We start from the raw sequence: 16672 nt of genomic DNA, 5'->3' as shown, positions 1-16672 counted from the left end.
TTCAAGTTCTTCATATATGTTCATTACAGGTAAAACGTCACAAGAACATGTTAAAACAGTAAAAACACAAGAGGGTCTTCATTCAGAGTACGCTAACAGAAAAGACAAGTATTCTAACATGAATTTATATATGTTTACATCAAAGCGTCATGATAAAAGTGTTTTAAAGGAGGGATGTGCAGAAAACCAAACAATAAAAACTTTTAAAAACTCACTAAAAAAGATGAAGTACATTGATAAAATCTTAATAAAATCTTGATTTACAACAATAATAAGTCAGTTTAATTACTTTTTATATAACATGTTTGATTTAAATTGTGTTTATTTGTACAGCAGAACATTAAAATGTCCCATCAGAGAACAGAAACTAGAAATATTTCATTTCTTAATTTAGAGTACTAATATAACGGTAAACATTATTTTATGACAATATTTTTCATAAATTTCTCATAAGTTTTTGTGTTGTTCTTGACCTTTTTTTTGGTCTTTTCTCCATTTGTTAAACAACTGTTCAGGACAACAGTGGATGCTGATGGGAGACGGTTGTGTGGGTGTAATGTCATCCTGCTGTGCTGTGGGGGGGTGAGATGCTGCCTGACAGTGGTACCCACTCATTGTAATTGGCCTTTGGTCGCTGTGGCAGAACAAGTGTCAAGGAGAGTGATGAGACGGCCTCAGGGGGCACCGATGTCAAGGAGAGAAACAAAGGTGCCTGAAGGGCCAGCATGAATGTTGTTTATTATTTTCTGTGCACAATTCTACTGTCAGACTGTTGTGTTGAGAAAACACAAGTTTGCATCAATAGATTTTTGTCTAGTTTTTCCATATTCTCACACAAACCGCTTATTTAAAAAAAATATATATATATAAAACAAAGCGCATTCAACTTAAAATCCAAACATCCACTTTTTAATATGTCTGAGAGTTACTTTTCATAATAAATGAAATTGTAACTTTTTATTAAACCTAATTTTGTGAGCAAAACTAAGCATATTTTTATCGATTACACACGTAAAACCTCATTTTTCTTTTAAATGAGCCCAAAATATTGAAGATATCCATATATATTGTGCTTACTAATATTAAAATAATGTCTGTCAAAATGTCAGCCGTTTTTTATAAGTTGCTAACAAGGTTGGGTGTTATTGTAAACGAGCTAACGTGTCTCGGTGTCGGACTGTGTTTTTTTTGTAATAGCGTTGGGAGTTAGCGTAGCTACTGTAACATTTGTTTTAGTGGTATCGGTCTGTTTTTTATGTGTTGGGAGCTACAGGTGCTGTGAGTGTGCTAATGTGGCTAACGTGTAGCATGTTACAAACAAGTTCTTGAGCTATTGTGACTGCAGTCATAAAGTCTACTGGTGGACTTTAACCTATAGCTGCCCTTCTGTTACTTTATCAAAATTCTATAAATGTCGAAAAAGCAAAATTTTGTAATTACAAATCATAATTATGCGAATAAACACAAAACAACTCACGCGATAAATCATTCAAATGCTTTAATTTACAGAAAATACATCATCTATCAAAGGAGACGTCGGCGTCTTTTTCAGGCCATGGAGTGGAAACTACGTGGGAGTGACTACAGATGATTTAATTATGGGAAATTGTGGTTGGTGATTTTAATGAGGACCTATGGATCTGTGTGATGCAGTGGGACCGTTTGTGGACTGACTGTTGGTCATGTGACTCATTTAATAATAAAAAAAAAAGAAGTGTTTCCATTGCAGGTTGCGAAATGTGTCAATTTCAATACACCTCAAAAAAACACCTTCTACAAGCTCAGCAACTTTTTGTTTTTTCGATATTTGCAAGTTTTTCTGAAATTGTCATGTTTCCATTAGATTAATTTATTACCTCAAATCCAATTTATGATTTTTAATAATCAATGGAAACACAGCTTATGACTCTTTTGTCTCACTTGTCGTATGTTATATATTGCACAAGTTAATAAATAGACCATTCATTATCAGTGCGCCTTATATTTCAGCAATAACAGTATATACACAATTTAAGGTTTTGGATTGTGTATGAATAATTAGGTCAACTTCTCTTTTGTAAGAATAATCCACTTCTATTCTATTCTAAAAGGTTGCATATCAGCACAAAGCAGCTTTTCTCTGCTTCAGAATGCGTTGGATTTATGTTAATTAACGATTGAAGAGTTTTAGTGGTCAAAAGGATGTCAACACTTGAGCTCTGGTGTTAAAGGGTTAAGGATAATAGGTGAGTTTTGTGTAGATGTGCGTCTGGTACCTCGCCCTGGCTGCCTTCACGCAGGTTGTAGGTCAGGTTGTTGTGGATGTCCGAGGCAAACACGCTTGCATACTCGGGGTACAGTTCCAGCACCTCTCTCAGTCCGCGTACACTGATGTACTGGAGATCGCAGTAGGTGAGGGCTTTCACGTCCGCGTTGGTCTTGATCACCTGCTCACTCCCAGGCAAATCCGATCCAATTAAGTCTCCTTTTCCTGAAAATCCCAAATAAGGACTCACTTGATGGCTTTATTTGATAACAGACAAATTTTCCCTGGTATTTCCCTTGATACACACCTAATATAGCCAACACCATGTCATCCTTCAACACCTCTAGAGACCCGGAGCAGACAAAGTAATTGGCATGCAGAGCGTCACCCTGCCGGATCAGGTACTCCCCCGGTACGCAGAAAGAGGTTTTTATGTGAAGGGAGAGCGAGCGCAGACAGCCACGACTGGCCCCCTTAAAGACGGGCAGCTGGAGGATATCCTTGTTCAGGTGCATGGCGATGTCGGCCCTCAGCTCATCAGGAAAGTTGTGCAGGAGCTGTTGTTTGAAGGACATGTAATTAACACTGATGATTCGGTTACAGAATGCATCACCGCTTCTCGTAAACTTCAGTGGGGGATCAGTTTGGCGAATTAAACTGGGTAAGGGATGGATCTCCTGACAGACTGTTAAACCTTGGAGTCCCTCAGGGACAGAGACCACCAGCGCTGAAGAGGACTCCTACCTCGTTAGCGTCGATGCCGTTGTTGACTGACCATGTTGTCTGGAAGTACTCCAGCATGCGCTGTTTGAGCTGCTGAGGGAGGCGGTGCACTCGGATGAAGTCCTTCAGGTCCTTCATGCGAGTGTGGTAGAGGGATCGGCGGGAGTACATGCGCTGGATGATGGCGGTGACGTTACCAAAGACCACAGCGTGCATGAGAGCTGCAAGAGCAAAATGTAGTTGGTACCAGAAAGAGTCATCCAGGGTGTTGAAATCTGGAATCAAGTTTGTTTCTTTTTGTTTTGCATTCGCACTGTAGTGAACCGCATTGGGGTTCACTTGCATATGAACTGATACTCTCATCTTAGATGGACCACAGATCAGATGAGTTAGTAGAAACCAAACAATGTGAGGAAACAAACTGCTCTCCAAACAACTCAATGTAAAAGCAACATCAGGCTTTGAGGACTCATTAAGCACTACCCAGAACTACCCTAAGCTTGAATATTGGCTGTCTGTGGGCAAGAAATGGACAAACCTGTCCTGATAGCCCCTAGGGAATATCGGGGTTATAGACCACTCGGTGAGCCCGTAGAGCGAAACTGTTCAAGCTAATTTTTACTATGGGTATGCAGCAACTAACAGACTGTAGTTAAAACGTATACAAGGGTATGTAAGGTTGAAATAGAAAAGGGTCAACATGTCGTTTTGTTTTTTTGAACCCCCCAAAACCCACAATATGGTAAGTCTACTTTCCAGATTGTCGAACGCATGGTTCGGCCCACTTTATGACATTTTAGGTGTCCCCAACTTGTAGTTTTTTTACATGCTTCAATCAGAGGTCCCCAACCCTTGGGATGCAATACTGGACGCGGAACCAGTATCAGGTAGGGGTACCGGTACCTGATGGTTGGGGACCCATGGTTTAATGGGAACAGGGTAGGGTTAGGATACCGGGTTAGATACCCCGACCCAGGTTAGAGTACCATTACCAGTACCGATTACCGGTACCGGTCTGCGTCCCAGGTATTGTGGCCCCCTTGTATTAGCCTTACAAATACTACACAAAACACTTAACCACATGTAAGACATGGTACATTCCATTTTCATGACTTCCTTTGAGCCTCAAGGAAACTGTGAGACACACCTGTGCTTCCCTTACGATCCTTTCCATGACCCTCTAAAGACCACGAGAACCCCAAAAACCCACTGCACTCGTATGGGGGGGGGGGTGAGACTCAGACTTTCGCCAATACTTAAATCTTCTTTGTAAACTGATGACTAGTAAATGATCACAAACACAAATATCCTATCAGGAAGCAAAAACAACTACTTGGTAGTTAACAGCTTTATGGTCATCTTGTAATTCAGTTTTTCCCAAAAAAGTAAATTTATTGATGACTTGGCAGAAGTAAAAGATAATGGATTGAAAAGCTGATCCACACTTTAAAAATGAGCAAAAAGACAAATTAATTTGATAGAATTTCAATTCAAAATTCTAGGTAATTTCTCAATTTGTACTGGTTACTGGATCCTTTCCATGATGTAAAATATTTTGTTGTGGTTCAATAAAAGGTTGAGTCTCATACGATTTCTAAGTTTCTTCAAGTTAAATGTAAGACTCTTAAGACCTTTTTAAGGCTATATTTTCCATTTTATTAATTTATTCCCATTTTATGGTCAAAACTGTATCTTCTTATCTTGTTTGTGGTCTGTGCTGTGATGCTTTTCTTTTTTCAAACATATTGGTGCATAACAGCTGGTTTATTTAAGTAATTTGATCAAAATAATTGAAAATTGAAAATTTTTGTATAAACTTTTTACATAAAATGATTTCTAAATTATAATTTAAGACTGCAGGAACCCCGGCCTTACCATTATTTTTCAATTAGTCACTATTTTTGAGAACTTGTTTTCAGGTAAATCCCAAATCAACTCCCCATTTCTCTATCCATATAACCATGAGCTTTAATCATCTCTAATTTATTTGTTTGTCAACTCAAACACTAAAAAGCGTCTTTGTTTACTAAAAAAAATATTGTTTATTTTTTAGGTTGTTGCACCTATTGCTTCCACCTTTGCTAAAATAACCTGTTTCTGAGAGATGGCAGCAAGCTGTGATTTAAAGGCCAGCCAAATTCCACCTCATTCCCGCTCAATCTCCTGCACCGGCATGCCAAACGGAGACGAGGTCCTGGCAAGGAAGATGACAGCCCGGTGTCAGACGTACCGCCGATGAGCATGGTGCAGATGGAGAAGATCTTCTCGGCGTCGGTGTTGGCACAGACGTTTCCGAAGCCCACACTGGTCAGGCTGCTGAGGGTGAAGTACAGGGCGGCGATGTAGGAGCTGCGCACGGTGGGACCGCCTGCCGTGCTGTTCACGTAGGGCGTCTCCAGTCGCTTCCCCAGCTCGTGGAGCCATCCTTTAAACAGAGAAGTTCAAACAGTATGGATCTTGTTACCGGCATGTCTGCGGGTAGACCTGTGATCTGGTGTCTGAGAAAGAACAAAGTGTCTTTCTTGTTGTGTGTCAGAGAAAAGGCAGAGTGAGGAGGGCGGTGTGTTGATGCAAGACATGCATCTCATGGGATAAAACAGCCGTATCCTAGGAGGAATGACATCACCTCCTCTGAGACACCAGGAAGTATGCACAAGCATGAGTGCAGACCTTTAGAAACATCTCTCATCAATGCTTTACTGTTGTCCTTAGCAGCACTTGCTTATGGAAGCATTTGTGTCTCATAATTCAAAATAAAAGCCAATACTGGAAATGCTTTTTCATTTTCACAATCTAACTGCATTACTTGTCTCTTGAATAAAATGAAAAAGCAATCCTCCGAACGGCTTTTTCTTTTTCTTCTTCAACACAGCTCATTCTGTAACTTAATTAAAATGATAAAGAAAATGGCATTTGACATTTCATTTGAACCAAAATTCTATTAGAAATATCCCATTTGAAAATTAAAATGGATTAACACAAATGCTTTTTCATTTTCACAATGTAACTGCATTAATCATCTCTTATATAGAATGCAAAAACAATCCTTCCATTTTCTTCATCAACACATCTCATTCTGTGACATAATTAAAGTGACAAAGCCAACAAAGACTGCTTTTTCATTTTCACATCCTACCATGCAAAAAGTGTCTCATAAAGCAATTATGTCAGTGCTCACTGTAATGAAAAGATCAACTTTCTGCTTTGAGCTTGTTTTTCCTCCTTTTGGTTCCTTTTTTCCCGTTTTTTCTATATAAGTCAGTGAGAATGGCATGTCGTTTACCGTTAACACTAACCAAAGCACTGACGTCATCATGGTGCTCTCCTTGAAACTGCTAACTCAAACTAATTTATGAGACACTTTTTGCGTGGCGGGATGTGAAAATGGCTTTGTCACCTTAATTATGTCACAGAATGAGCGGTATTGATGAAGAAAATGGAAACGCAGTTTGGAGAATTTCTTTTTCATTTTATCTAAGAGACAAGTTACATCGTGAAAATGAAAAAGCATTTCTGTTTATAAATTCTAATTTTCAAAGTTGATATTTCTAATTGAATTTTGGTAGAAATTTCCTAGAAAACATTTTAAAATGAAATGCCAAATGCCCTTTCCTTTATCATTTTAACTAAGTTACAGAATGAGCTGTGTTGAAGAAGAAAAAGAAAAAGCTGTTCGGTGGATTGCTTTTTATTTTATTTAAGAGACAAGTAATGCAGTTATATCGTGAAAAGGAAAAAAGCATTTCTGTTTATGCATCTTAATTTTTAAATTTAATATTTCTAATTACATTTTGATACAAATTTACCAAAGAACCTTTTAGAACTGAAATGTCAAATGACCTTTTCTTTGTTACTTTAATTATGTCACAGAAGGAGCGGTGTTGACTTTGAAAATGGAAATGATGTTCAGAGAATTGCTTTTTCATTTTATTTAAGAGACGAGTACATTGGGAAAATGAAAAAGCATTTCTGTTTATGCATTTTAATTTTCAAATTTGATATTTCTAATTGAATTTCGCCCGTTTTCTTTATCATTTAAATTAAGCTGCATTTCAATTAAAAGACAAGTAATGCAGTTACATTGTGAAAATGAAAAAGCATTTCCAGTTTTGACTTTTATTTTGAATTCTGAGTCACAAACGCTTCCATTCCTGCTTGAATGAGACTCATCAAAACCGTAATCTCTTGGTTAACAATCAAAGAAAGAGATTTTCCATTTTTTGATGAGTTTTGTTTTGCTTCCAAACACAAAAATGAAAAATACTTCAAGCTTTTGATGTGGTTTTTGACAGTTCTCATTACGACTGCAGAGTATGCCGTTCACCACCACTGAGCACAGCCAGACACACAATAGGTGAGCCAGAACTATTTATAGCCGACAAAACAAAAGTCTGTTCGCTCTACTGGATGCAGTTTGGGGGTTTTCTACTGAGATAGTAACATCAAGCTCGAGGTAAAACACAAATATAGTTAAGAACACGGGAATTGCCAGACTCACCAATTTCCCACGTCTCGTTGGTGTCGATTTCCTTGCGTCCAATCATGTACCAGACACAGGCCATCCAGTGCGCCAGCAGGGCAAACACTGACATCAGTAGGGTCAGCACCATGGCGCTGTACTGGGAGTAGCGGTCAAGCTTCTGCAGAAGACGAAGGAGTCGCAGCAGACGCACCGTCTTTAGCAGGTGGACCAACGAGGTCTAAAGAGAAAAGAAGAAAGCATCCGTCATTTCTCCATTTTGACGTTTAACCACATATATGAATGTACTGGGGATGCAATGATTCACTGTCCCCATGACTTCCCCTACATTTTTGAGTCATAGTTTTGTTTTGCTTCAATATATGATTTGTGTATTATGTTGAAGTATTACGACCACATAAAAAAAAGTGCAAGTGAGGGACATGTGAGGCAGCAACTCCATGAAATTTGGTCGAACTGTCTTGGATTAAAACAGGTAATCTGAATGTTGATTGATAACTTGACAAGTTTCTTTGTTGTTTGCAGAATCTCTGCAGTTCCTGTAGATGTAATCATCGATATCTCTGCAGCTGGTTACTTCCAATTCTCTCTTTCTTCACAAATTCCAGGATCTCCTTCAAGTCTGGGTGATGTTTTCGTCTGAAATATCCCAGTTTTTGACATAGTCTCCTCAACATTCTTATGTTAATAAAAATGTGATTTTGAGTCTCCAAAAGGTTTAGAATTTCATTGTTTTTAAATCTATCCAGAAACAAATTAAAATTTTCATCAACAAGCACGGCTCTGATAAACAGACAACTTTGGTGTTTTTGTCTTGGTAATTTATGTCCTTTTTTTCTTGTAAATTGGTCAAAGTTGTACATTAACTACATTTAAAGTCACAAATTTACACTTTGAAAACACATAAATGTACAAGAAAATTCATCATAAATTTAACCTCTGACTTTCAAAGTCATAAATATACAACTTCCTTCTTGTAATGTAACAGTTAAGACTTTTTTTGTACATTTTTAAAGATATTAAAAAAATAATTTAAAGTCCCAGATTTACAACTCGTAAATAAGTAAATTTACGGGAAAAAAAGCCTATGACTTTATTCCTGTAATTTAAATTACAAGTTTTTTCTCATAAATTTACACATTTATAAGTTAAAAATTTAAGACATTTAAAATCACAAAATTTACGATGTGAAAACACGTAAATTTATGAAGAAAAAAAGACATAAATTGATCCTATGGGTCCTAATTTCGTAAATATACGACTTTATTCTCATATTTAACAGTTACGACTTATTTTTCAAAACTTCACATATTTTATGGTCGTATATATATGACATTTAAAGTCACAAATTTTGAAAGAAAAATCATCATTAAATTTAGCTTATGACTTTTAAAGTTGTAAATATACAAATTTTCCTGATTAAATTACGTATTTTAAAGTCATATTTAAGGCATTCAAAGTTACAAATGTACAATTTGAAAACATAATTTTACAAGAAAAATGATCATGGTCTATGACATAATTAAGTTATATATTTACAACTTTTTTCTCATAAATTTACGACTTTAAATTTGTAAATAAAAAACGATTTTTTGTAAACTGGCTTAATACTCTGTGGTAGTTTATTACAAAACAACAAAAAACGAAATGTTTTTTAATTTTTTTTCCACAATTTTTTATACAAATACTTATTTATTTGCTTTTTAATTAAAACCTTGAGTCACATAGTCACACAGCAACAACAGAAAGTTATACTTTGACAATTTTAGGTCATATTTTGGACATAGTTTTCCAGACTATAAATCTTAAAAATATACCAGCTATAACGGTCATTTGCTCATATTATTCTCCCGTTAAGAGTTGGTTTGATCCCTTTTATATATCAGCCTTAATTACAATTTTAAAGGAGGAATTTAAGGTTTTACGTTTTAATCCTAAATGATCACACAAGTTATATGATACATAAAATACTCTCCAGCATCACTAAAAAAAACAACAAAACTCTTGTGTGTAATAATGTCTTGTCTTAATGCACATTCTTGGTTCTCTAGTCTGAAAGCTTTAGCTTTTTTTTTGCTGTCTGACATTTTCTATATTAAGCCTCTTCACATACGGTAAAAGTATTTTTAACTTACATGTCTCTAAAATACAATGAAGAGGATGTCTTTTTCATGACAAGCCACCTGTGAAACATTTCTGTCAGTTTTTCTAAAAAAGTATTCTGACTTGTGTTGCTTTCAAAAAAGATTTTTGAATTAATTGTCTCTTATTTTTATAAATGCCACAAGTGCAGCTACAGCATCTTTCCAGTTGTGTGTCCATTTCTCTGATGGACAACAGAGTGGTCATTGTAGTCATGGAGTCGTACTCACTACTGTGATGTTGAAGGCATATAACAGGTCAAAGGGAAGAGCTGCAACCAAGTCCACAAAGAACCAAGTCGTGGCGTAGTGGATGCAAATGGAGCGGGCTTCGTACACCACCTGGCCTGACTGACTCACGTAGGTGGTGCGAAAGTTCAGGATAATGTCTGGAAGGACAAAGAAATCAACAAAAATGTGACTCAAGTAATAAAGGAGAATTAAAAAAACATGAACTTTCAGGTTATTTAAACCATTTCATGCATGGAGGTCACTACATGTGTAGTTTCTGCTACAAACATTTCTACTTTTTGTTTCCTTTTTTATTATTTGGTCCATCTGCATTCACACTAGAGTGAATCACACCAGAGTTCACTCTAGTGTGAATGCAGATGGACAGCGCCAATACATTTAAATAAACTGAAAAAACCTTAAAAAAAAAAAAAAAAGTCCTTAATTCCTTTCTGTTATTAACCCTAAAGTACTATCGCTGGGTGATTTTCACCTGAGCAAAAGTATTTACATTATTTTAAATTTGTTGCATATTTTTCTGAGTGTCGTGGGTCTCTGGGTAAAGTCTCACATGTCCCAGGAATGAGTGGACCAAAGGCCAAGTGTACAGTAGGAATTTATTCTTCTCAAATTCCTACTTTTTCAGTCATTTTCAAGCCTGTTCTTAAGATCTTCCAATGTTTTTTTTCACCACTTTGTTGCTTAAAGCACAGTTTGAAATAAAAGAAAACTCATTTATCATGTGTTGTCATTGGCTTTTGTTGTCATACTTCGGCTTTTGTCGTCATGCTTGGGCTTTTGTCATTGTGTTGTGGCTTTTCTTCATTGCGTTGTGGTTTTCTTTGTCATGCTTCAGGTATGCCCGTTGTGCACTGAGTCTTGTCGTTGCTTTGTGGCTTTTGTCGTTGCTTTGTGGCTTTTGTCGTTGTGTTGTGGCTTTTGTCGACGTGCTTCCAAATTCGTCGTCTTGCTTCTACTGTTGTCAGCTAGCTTCCGCTTTTGTTTTCATGTCGGCGGCTTTTGTCGTATTGTTTGGGAATTTGTCGTGGTCCTTTGGCTTTTGTTGGCTAGCTTCCATTTTGTCACTGTGTTTTGGATTTTGTCAATGTGCTATAGCATTTGTCGTCTTGCTTCCGCTGTTGTTGGCTAGCTTCCACTTTTGTCGTTGTGTTGTGGATTTTGTAGTTGTGCTTTCACTTTTGTCATTGTGCTGTGGCTTTTGTCGCTGTGCTTCAGCATTTGTCGTCTTGCTTCTGCTGTTGTCGGCTAGCTTCCACTTTTGTTTTTGTGTTGTTGGCTTTTGTCGTTTTGCTAGGGCACTTGCTGCTGTTCTTCAGCTTTTGTTGTCGTACTTCCACTTTTGTTGTTATGTTGTAGCTTTTGTCGCCATGCTTCCGCATTTGTCGTCTTGCTTCTGCTGTTGTCGGCTATTTTCCGCTTTTGTTTTCGTGTTGTCGACTTTTGTCGTATTGTTTGGGAATTTGTCGTCGGGCTTCGACTTTTGTAGTTGTGCTTCGGTTTTTGTCATCTTGCTTTACCCTTTGTCATTGTGCTTTAGCTTTAGTCGTTGTGCTTCCACTTTTGTCTTCTTTGTTGTGGCTTTTGTCAACGTGCTTCAGCATTTGTCGTCTTGCTTTCGCTGTTGTCGGCTGGCTTCCACTTTTGTCATTGTGTTGTGGATTTTGTTGTTGTACTTCAGCTTTTGTCGTTGTGCTTCCACTTTTGTCATTGTGTTGTGGATTTTGTCAATGTGCTTCAGCTTTTGTCGTCTTGCTTCCGCTTTTGTTATTGTGTTGTCGGCTTTTGTCGTCTTGCTTTGGCATTTCCTGTTGTTCTTCAGCTTTTGTTGTCGTACTTCGGCTTTTGTCATTGTGTTGTGTCACTTGCATTCATGTGAGTCGAGTTGGTCACCTTACAGAATTGCTAACAGCTACTTCTACGGTTGAGTTTTGACCTCCCACTCACCGATGATGAAGAGCATCTCCACGGCGATGTCACTGACGATGGTGGAGCGCGCGGCCGTGACGGCGTCATCGTGCGGCGTGAAGCTGACGTTGTAGGGGACGGTAACAGCCACGTAGAAGGTGGCCAGCAGGATCAACCAATCCCACAGGGCCTTGGAGACGCTGTAGTGGAGCAGAATGAAGCGAGACGTCTGCACCGCCGCCACTTTGTACTCGGGGATGGACGGCTTGTCCACCATGTTCTGTCAAAGCGAGTGAAGAAGACAGTTGAACGTCGAGTAATAACAGCCTCTTGAATTTTAAACTCAAGTTGATAATTGTATGAGAACACTAGACATGCACAGATGAATATGTTGATTAGCAGATGGTCATCAGATGGGCTGCTGGGAAATTAAATGATAATCAGATGGAGGTTGCAGTGCCAATATTTTCAGTGACAATGTAAATGTCAGCATTCTCTCAAATGAGTCACTATACGGCAGCAACTCATAACAGGCACATATGGAAACTTCTTCATGACAGAATTCCATAGATTTAATTTGTGTATACAAAACACATCAACAGTAAGAGAAGCAGAACTCTAAAGACTTTTATGTCTGCAGTATTACTCCAAGAAAACAAAGATGCTGACATCTACAAAACCAAACAAAAACACTGTAAAAACGGAATCCTACAAAAGTAAAAAGAACCCTTAAATAAAAAAATATCTTACAGTCAACAATAATCTTATCAATACAGTTTTGCGATAGCAATATAATCTTATTTTGAGAAATAGAATTGATGGTGAGACCATTTTTCTGGGAGATTTTTTACTTATTTATTGATTTTTTTCACATTTTTAATAATTTTGACTCATTTCTAGAGGAATAGTTCAGTAAACAAATGTTTTTTTATATTCAACATAAATTCAACTAATCTTGTTTATTGTAGTGAAATTTGGGAAAAAATATACAAGACAAATGTTGATTTAAAAATTAAACTTCAAATAAGAGCATTTAAAGAAATAATTAGTTGTTTTTTGTGAATCTACAAATGCACAATTATAAAAAAATAAAATACATTAGAATTATATATCATATATGACCACACAAACACACTTTATGATGCGTTTTGATTGTTTAAAAGGAGTAAAAATGTTACTTTCTAAGAAGTAAAAAAAAAATCTAATTTATGTTGTTTTGCAGTTTCTTGCAATTTCATGAACTATAAAATAAATAGGACTTTAATTTGAGCATAGAGCAAAAAAATGTAAAAATAAAAATAGAGTAATAATATGATAAAAAAAAACATTGAAGTTACTGCCTAAAAGTAATAGTAGTTCTTCATTACTGATTACTTTAAAACATATCAAATGTACAGTGAAATAAAACTACTCTTAGGGCTAATAAATGATTTAAATATATTTCTTTTTTATTTTTTTTTATAGAAAATGAGCATAACTTGTTGCCATCCACCTCCGATTTCACATATGGCTGTTCCGAAGCACAATAAACCACTTTTAGTATCTTTCAAATTTAGGCGAGAAAATAAAATGACAAATAAAAAAGCATCAATCATGTTTATATAGCTCTCTGTATACTTATAGTATCCTAGGCCTCAGAATTATCCATCGATGGAAAAAAAAAATGTAATAAAAAAGGTGTGAAGAAAGAACAATAGAGGTGGTGAGAAAACGTGGTGAGAAAATAGAGGTAAGAAAGTTCACGTCTGCCACATTTATCTAAAGCTCGGCATCACATGAAATTTTCATGGTGCAGTTTCACTTTCGTCTGTTTAAAAGACAAGACAGCAAAACGTCTCTTCTGAGAGATGGAGCAGCTTGAGGTCAGAGGTCAGAGCGTGTTGGCTCCCTCACAATAACTGAATCAGTCTCAGGCTGACAGCATAGATGCTGGCAGAACAGACATAAACAGCATCTTAAAGTGCTTTTGTGTAAACGTGAGGAGAAGTGTTCACATTCTGAAGTAAAAAATGTGGTAAAAACATTAACAGTAAAGAAGAACTGATGTTGCATTCACACTAGATGTAATTTGCACGGCAGAGGAGTCAAGTTTCAATGTTCAGTCTATGTACAGACGTGATCTGAGGTCTTGCGCCACAATTTGGGCCACAACCAATCAGACTCAGCTTTTTTTTTTTTTTTATCTTCTAATTTTTATTAGAAGCCAAATTAGCGAAAAAGCTACCTCATTGCCTAATTACTAGCTGAACTTCTAACTTAAAATTCCTCAATAAACTAAATTAGCCAAAAACCTTAGCCTGTTTCTATAATAAAAGCTAAACTCTAAATTTGCCTAAAAAGTCCAGTAGATAACAATTAGCCCAAAATGTTAGCATATTGCTAAAATATTTACTAAGCAAATTAGCATAAAAACTTTAATCAGAGGACAAATTAGCCCCCCAAAAAGCTACCCCGTTGCTCAATTACTAGCTGAACTCCTACATAGCCTAAAATTACTCAGTAAACTAAATTAGTCAAGAACGTTAGCCTGTTTCTAAAATAGAAGCTACATTCTAAATTAGCCTAAAACCCCAGAAAATAACAAATTAGCCAAAAACGTTAGCATGTTGCTAAAATAAAAGCTAAATTCTAAATTAGCCTAAAAACTCAGAAAATAACAAATTAGCCAAAAACGTTAGCATGTTTCTAAAATAAAAGCTAAATTCTAAATTAGCTTAAAAACTCCAGTAGATAACAATTAGCCAGAAATGTTAGCATATTGCTAAAGTATTTGCTAAACTCCAAATTAGCATTAAAAGCGTCATTAGAGCCCAAATTAGCCACAAAAAAACTAGCTCATCGCTTGATTACTAACTAGCTTAACTCCCAAATAGCCTAAAATTCCTCAGTAAACTAAATTTGTCAGAAAAATTAGCCTGTTTCCAAAATAGAAATTCTAAATTAGCCTAAAACCCCAGAAAATAACAAATTAGCCAAAAACGTTAGCATGTTGCTAAAATATTAGCTAATCTCCAAATTTTTTAAAATGACTGTTTTATTTTTCTTCCACCATGGAGAGATAAAAGAGCCACATGTGGTTCTAGAGCCGTAGGTTGCAGAACTCTGGGGTATAAAAATACATCCAATATGGCCGCTGAAAGCAAAGATTTTCGTCCTAAACTTCTATCTGTTTTCTTGACCCGCTGGATTGGACTTTCCTGGTTACTGTTTGGCGAAGGAGGGATGCACCCTGGAAAGGTCGCCAGCCTGATACAGAGCCCATGGTGCTGGAGCGACTGCTACGCTAGCCAGCCGCCACGTGGATAGCTTAGCGAGCTAGCGAACTTTGGCCCACTGAGGGTGCAGTCGTACCGTTTGCGATCGCTTCAGATCCATGATTTTACTGTTTTTCTTATTTTCATTAAGACAGTATAAGATCCTCCAGGATTAGTTCTATTAGGAAAGCCCGATCCATGGATTCAAAACATCTCCATGACACTAAAAGGGAGAAAACGGGTTTAGAAAATGAATGGATGGACATATGAAAAGGAAATAACTAAGGAGAATTTAGTTCAAAACTATGAATATCTTTATTTATAAGAAATCAACGTATTTTTTTAGAATACTAATGAATTAAATGGATACAAAGTACTTAATTTTCTTGTGTGTTTGTGTGTGCTTTGTATGCATTTTCTCATTAGTTTTCTAAAATCGTTACCATGGCTACATTGGATTTCCACATTTCTATGTTTTCCATGTATCAGTCAAGTTTTTTTTACAAGCAACTTTTTAAACTACAAATTATCATGATATATAATAGTAATAGTATGCGGAGTTCTAAATTCAATATCCTGATTTCTGCACTCTGACTTTAAGAAACTGAATTATTCCTTCTTTCCTCTGTTTTGTCACATGTGAGGAAACTCCCGACACCAACCTCCTTTTTCAAAGAAGAGAAATCTCAACTCTGTGCGAATTTAACGCTCTAAAATCCTGGAGACAAAGGTGAAGTCGGAGGATAATGAAGGCTGTGTCAGAGTGTGAAGCCGCAGAAGTGTGTGCACGGTTAAATGAGGGAGTAAGAGTGTAAAATAATGTGAGCTTGTAGAGGGAAATGGTTTGAAACCTGGATGATGAATGCAGACTTTCCTGCAATAGGAGTATTTTATTACAAGGAAATAAGAAATCTTTACTGTCGAGTTTTCCTAATTAAATAACTAGTAAAGACACTGGTCAGTAAGTAAATCAATGTGAAAATTGTGACTGTTTATGAGAACCCTCTGTTCAGAACATCTGCTAAACCACTCAGAGACAGACAGGTAAGGGACATCACTTTGAGAAAGTTTTCCAAATTTGCACTCCTGTTCTCCCAGGAGGATTACAGGAAGCTCGAAAAGTGACAAACAGGAAAACTGGAGCTTTTCAGAAACAACAGAGCTGTAACCGTATATGTTAACCAAAGTGTGGGGAAAATGAATGGTTGCACCGAAACTACATACCAGTATGTTTAAGTTGAGCTAGATTTTAATTTATGATTTTTTTTGTTTTGTTACATAACATCAGCAATCACACCAAGTTTTATTGGTATTAAAACGTTCAGCCAGTTCAGGATATTCCTGCTTTTACTTTTGGTATTCATATATTTTACGGTTTTTAAGATTTAACACAATTTATGCGATTTTTTTTTAGCCCCATTGAAAATGAATAGGAAATTCTTCAAATCCTTCAAAAACTTTGTACACTGTTATAACTTAAGCAATCTTGGTATTGAAACATTCAGCAAGTTCAGAACATTTTAGCTTGTACTTTTTGTATTCATATTTTTTACAGTTTTTTAAGATTTTCTGCAATTTATGTAATTTTTCAGTCCTATTGAAAATGAATGGGAAATTCTTGAAATCCTTCAAATTCTTTGTGCACTTTTGAGACTTAAGCAATCTTGTTATC

The 16672-nt window shown here is 36.5% G+C and overlaps 1 protein-coding gene across 1 annotated transcript in view; it reads right to left on the bottom strand.

Annotated features, from left to right (window-relative positions):
* kcnh4b (potassium voltage-gated channel, subfamily H (eag-related), member 4b) overlaps positions 1-16672 on the bottom strand; it is a gene marked incomplete in the record, with an annotated part of 65249 nt that overhangs the window by 20423 nt on the left and 28154 nt on the right. Inside the window, 7 exon segments of the mRNA XM_024285638.2 lie at positions 2256-2470; positions 2553-2802; positions 2990-3189; positions 5199-5393; positions 7467-7668; positions 9821-9978; positions 11786-12026. Coding sequence (XP_024141406.1) covers positions 2256-2470; positions 2553-2802; positions 2990-3189; positions 5199-5393; positions 7467-7668; positions 9821-9978; positions 11786-12026 — 1461 coding nt within the window.

Source organism: Oryzias melastigma, linkage group LG19 (assembly GCF_002922805.2).
Source record: "Oryzias melastigma strain HK-1 linkage group LG19, ASM292280v2, whole genome shotgun sequence".
NCBI lineage: Eukaryota > Metazoa > Chordata > Actinopteri > Beloniformes > Adrianichthyidae > Oryzias > Oryzias melastigma.
The sequence above is the reverse complement of the archived record's forward strand: the minus strand, read 5'-3'. Positions and strand labels throughout refer to the sequence as shown.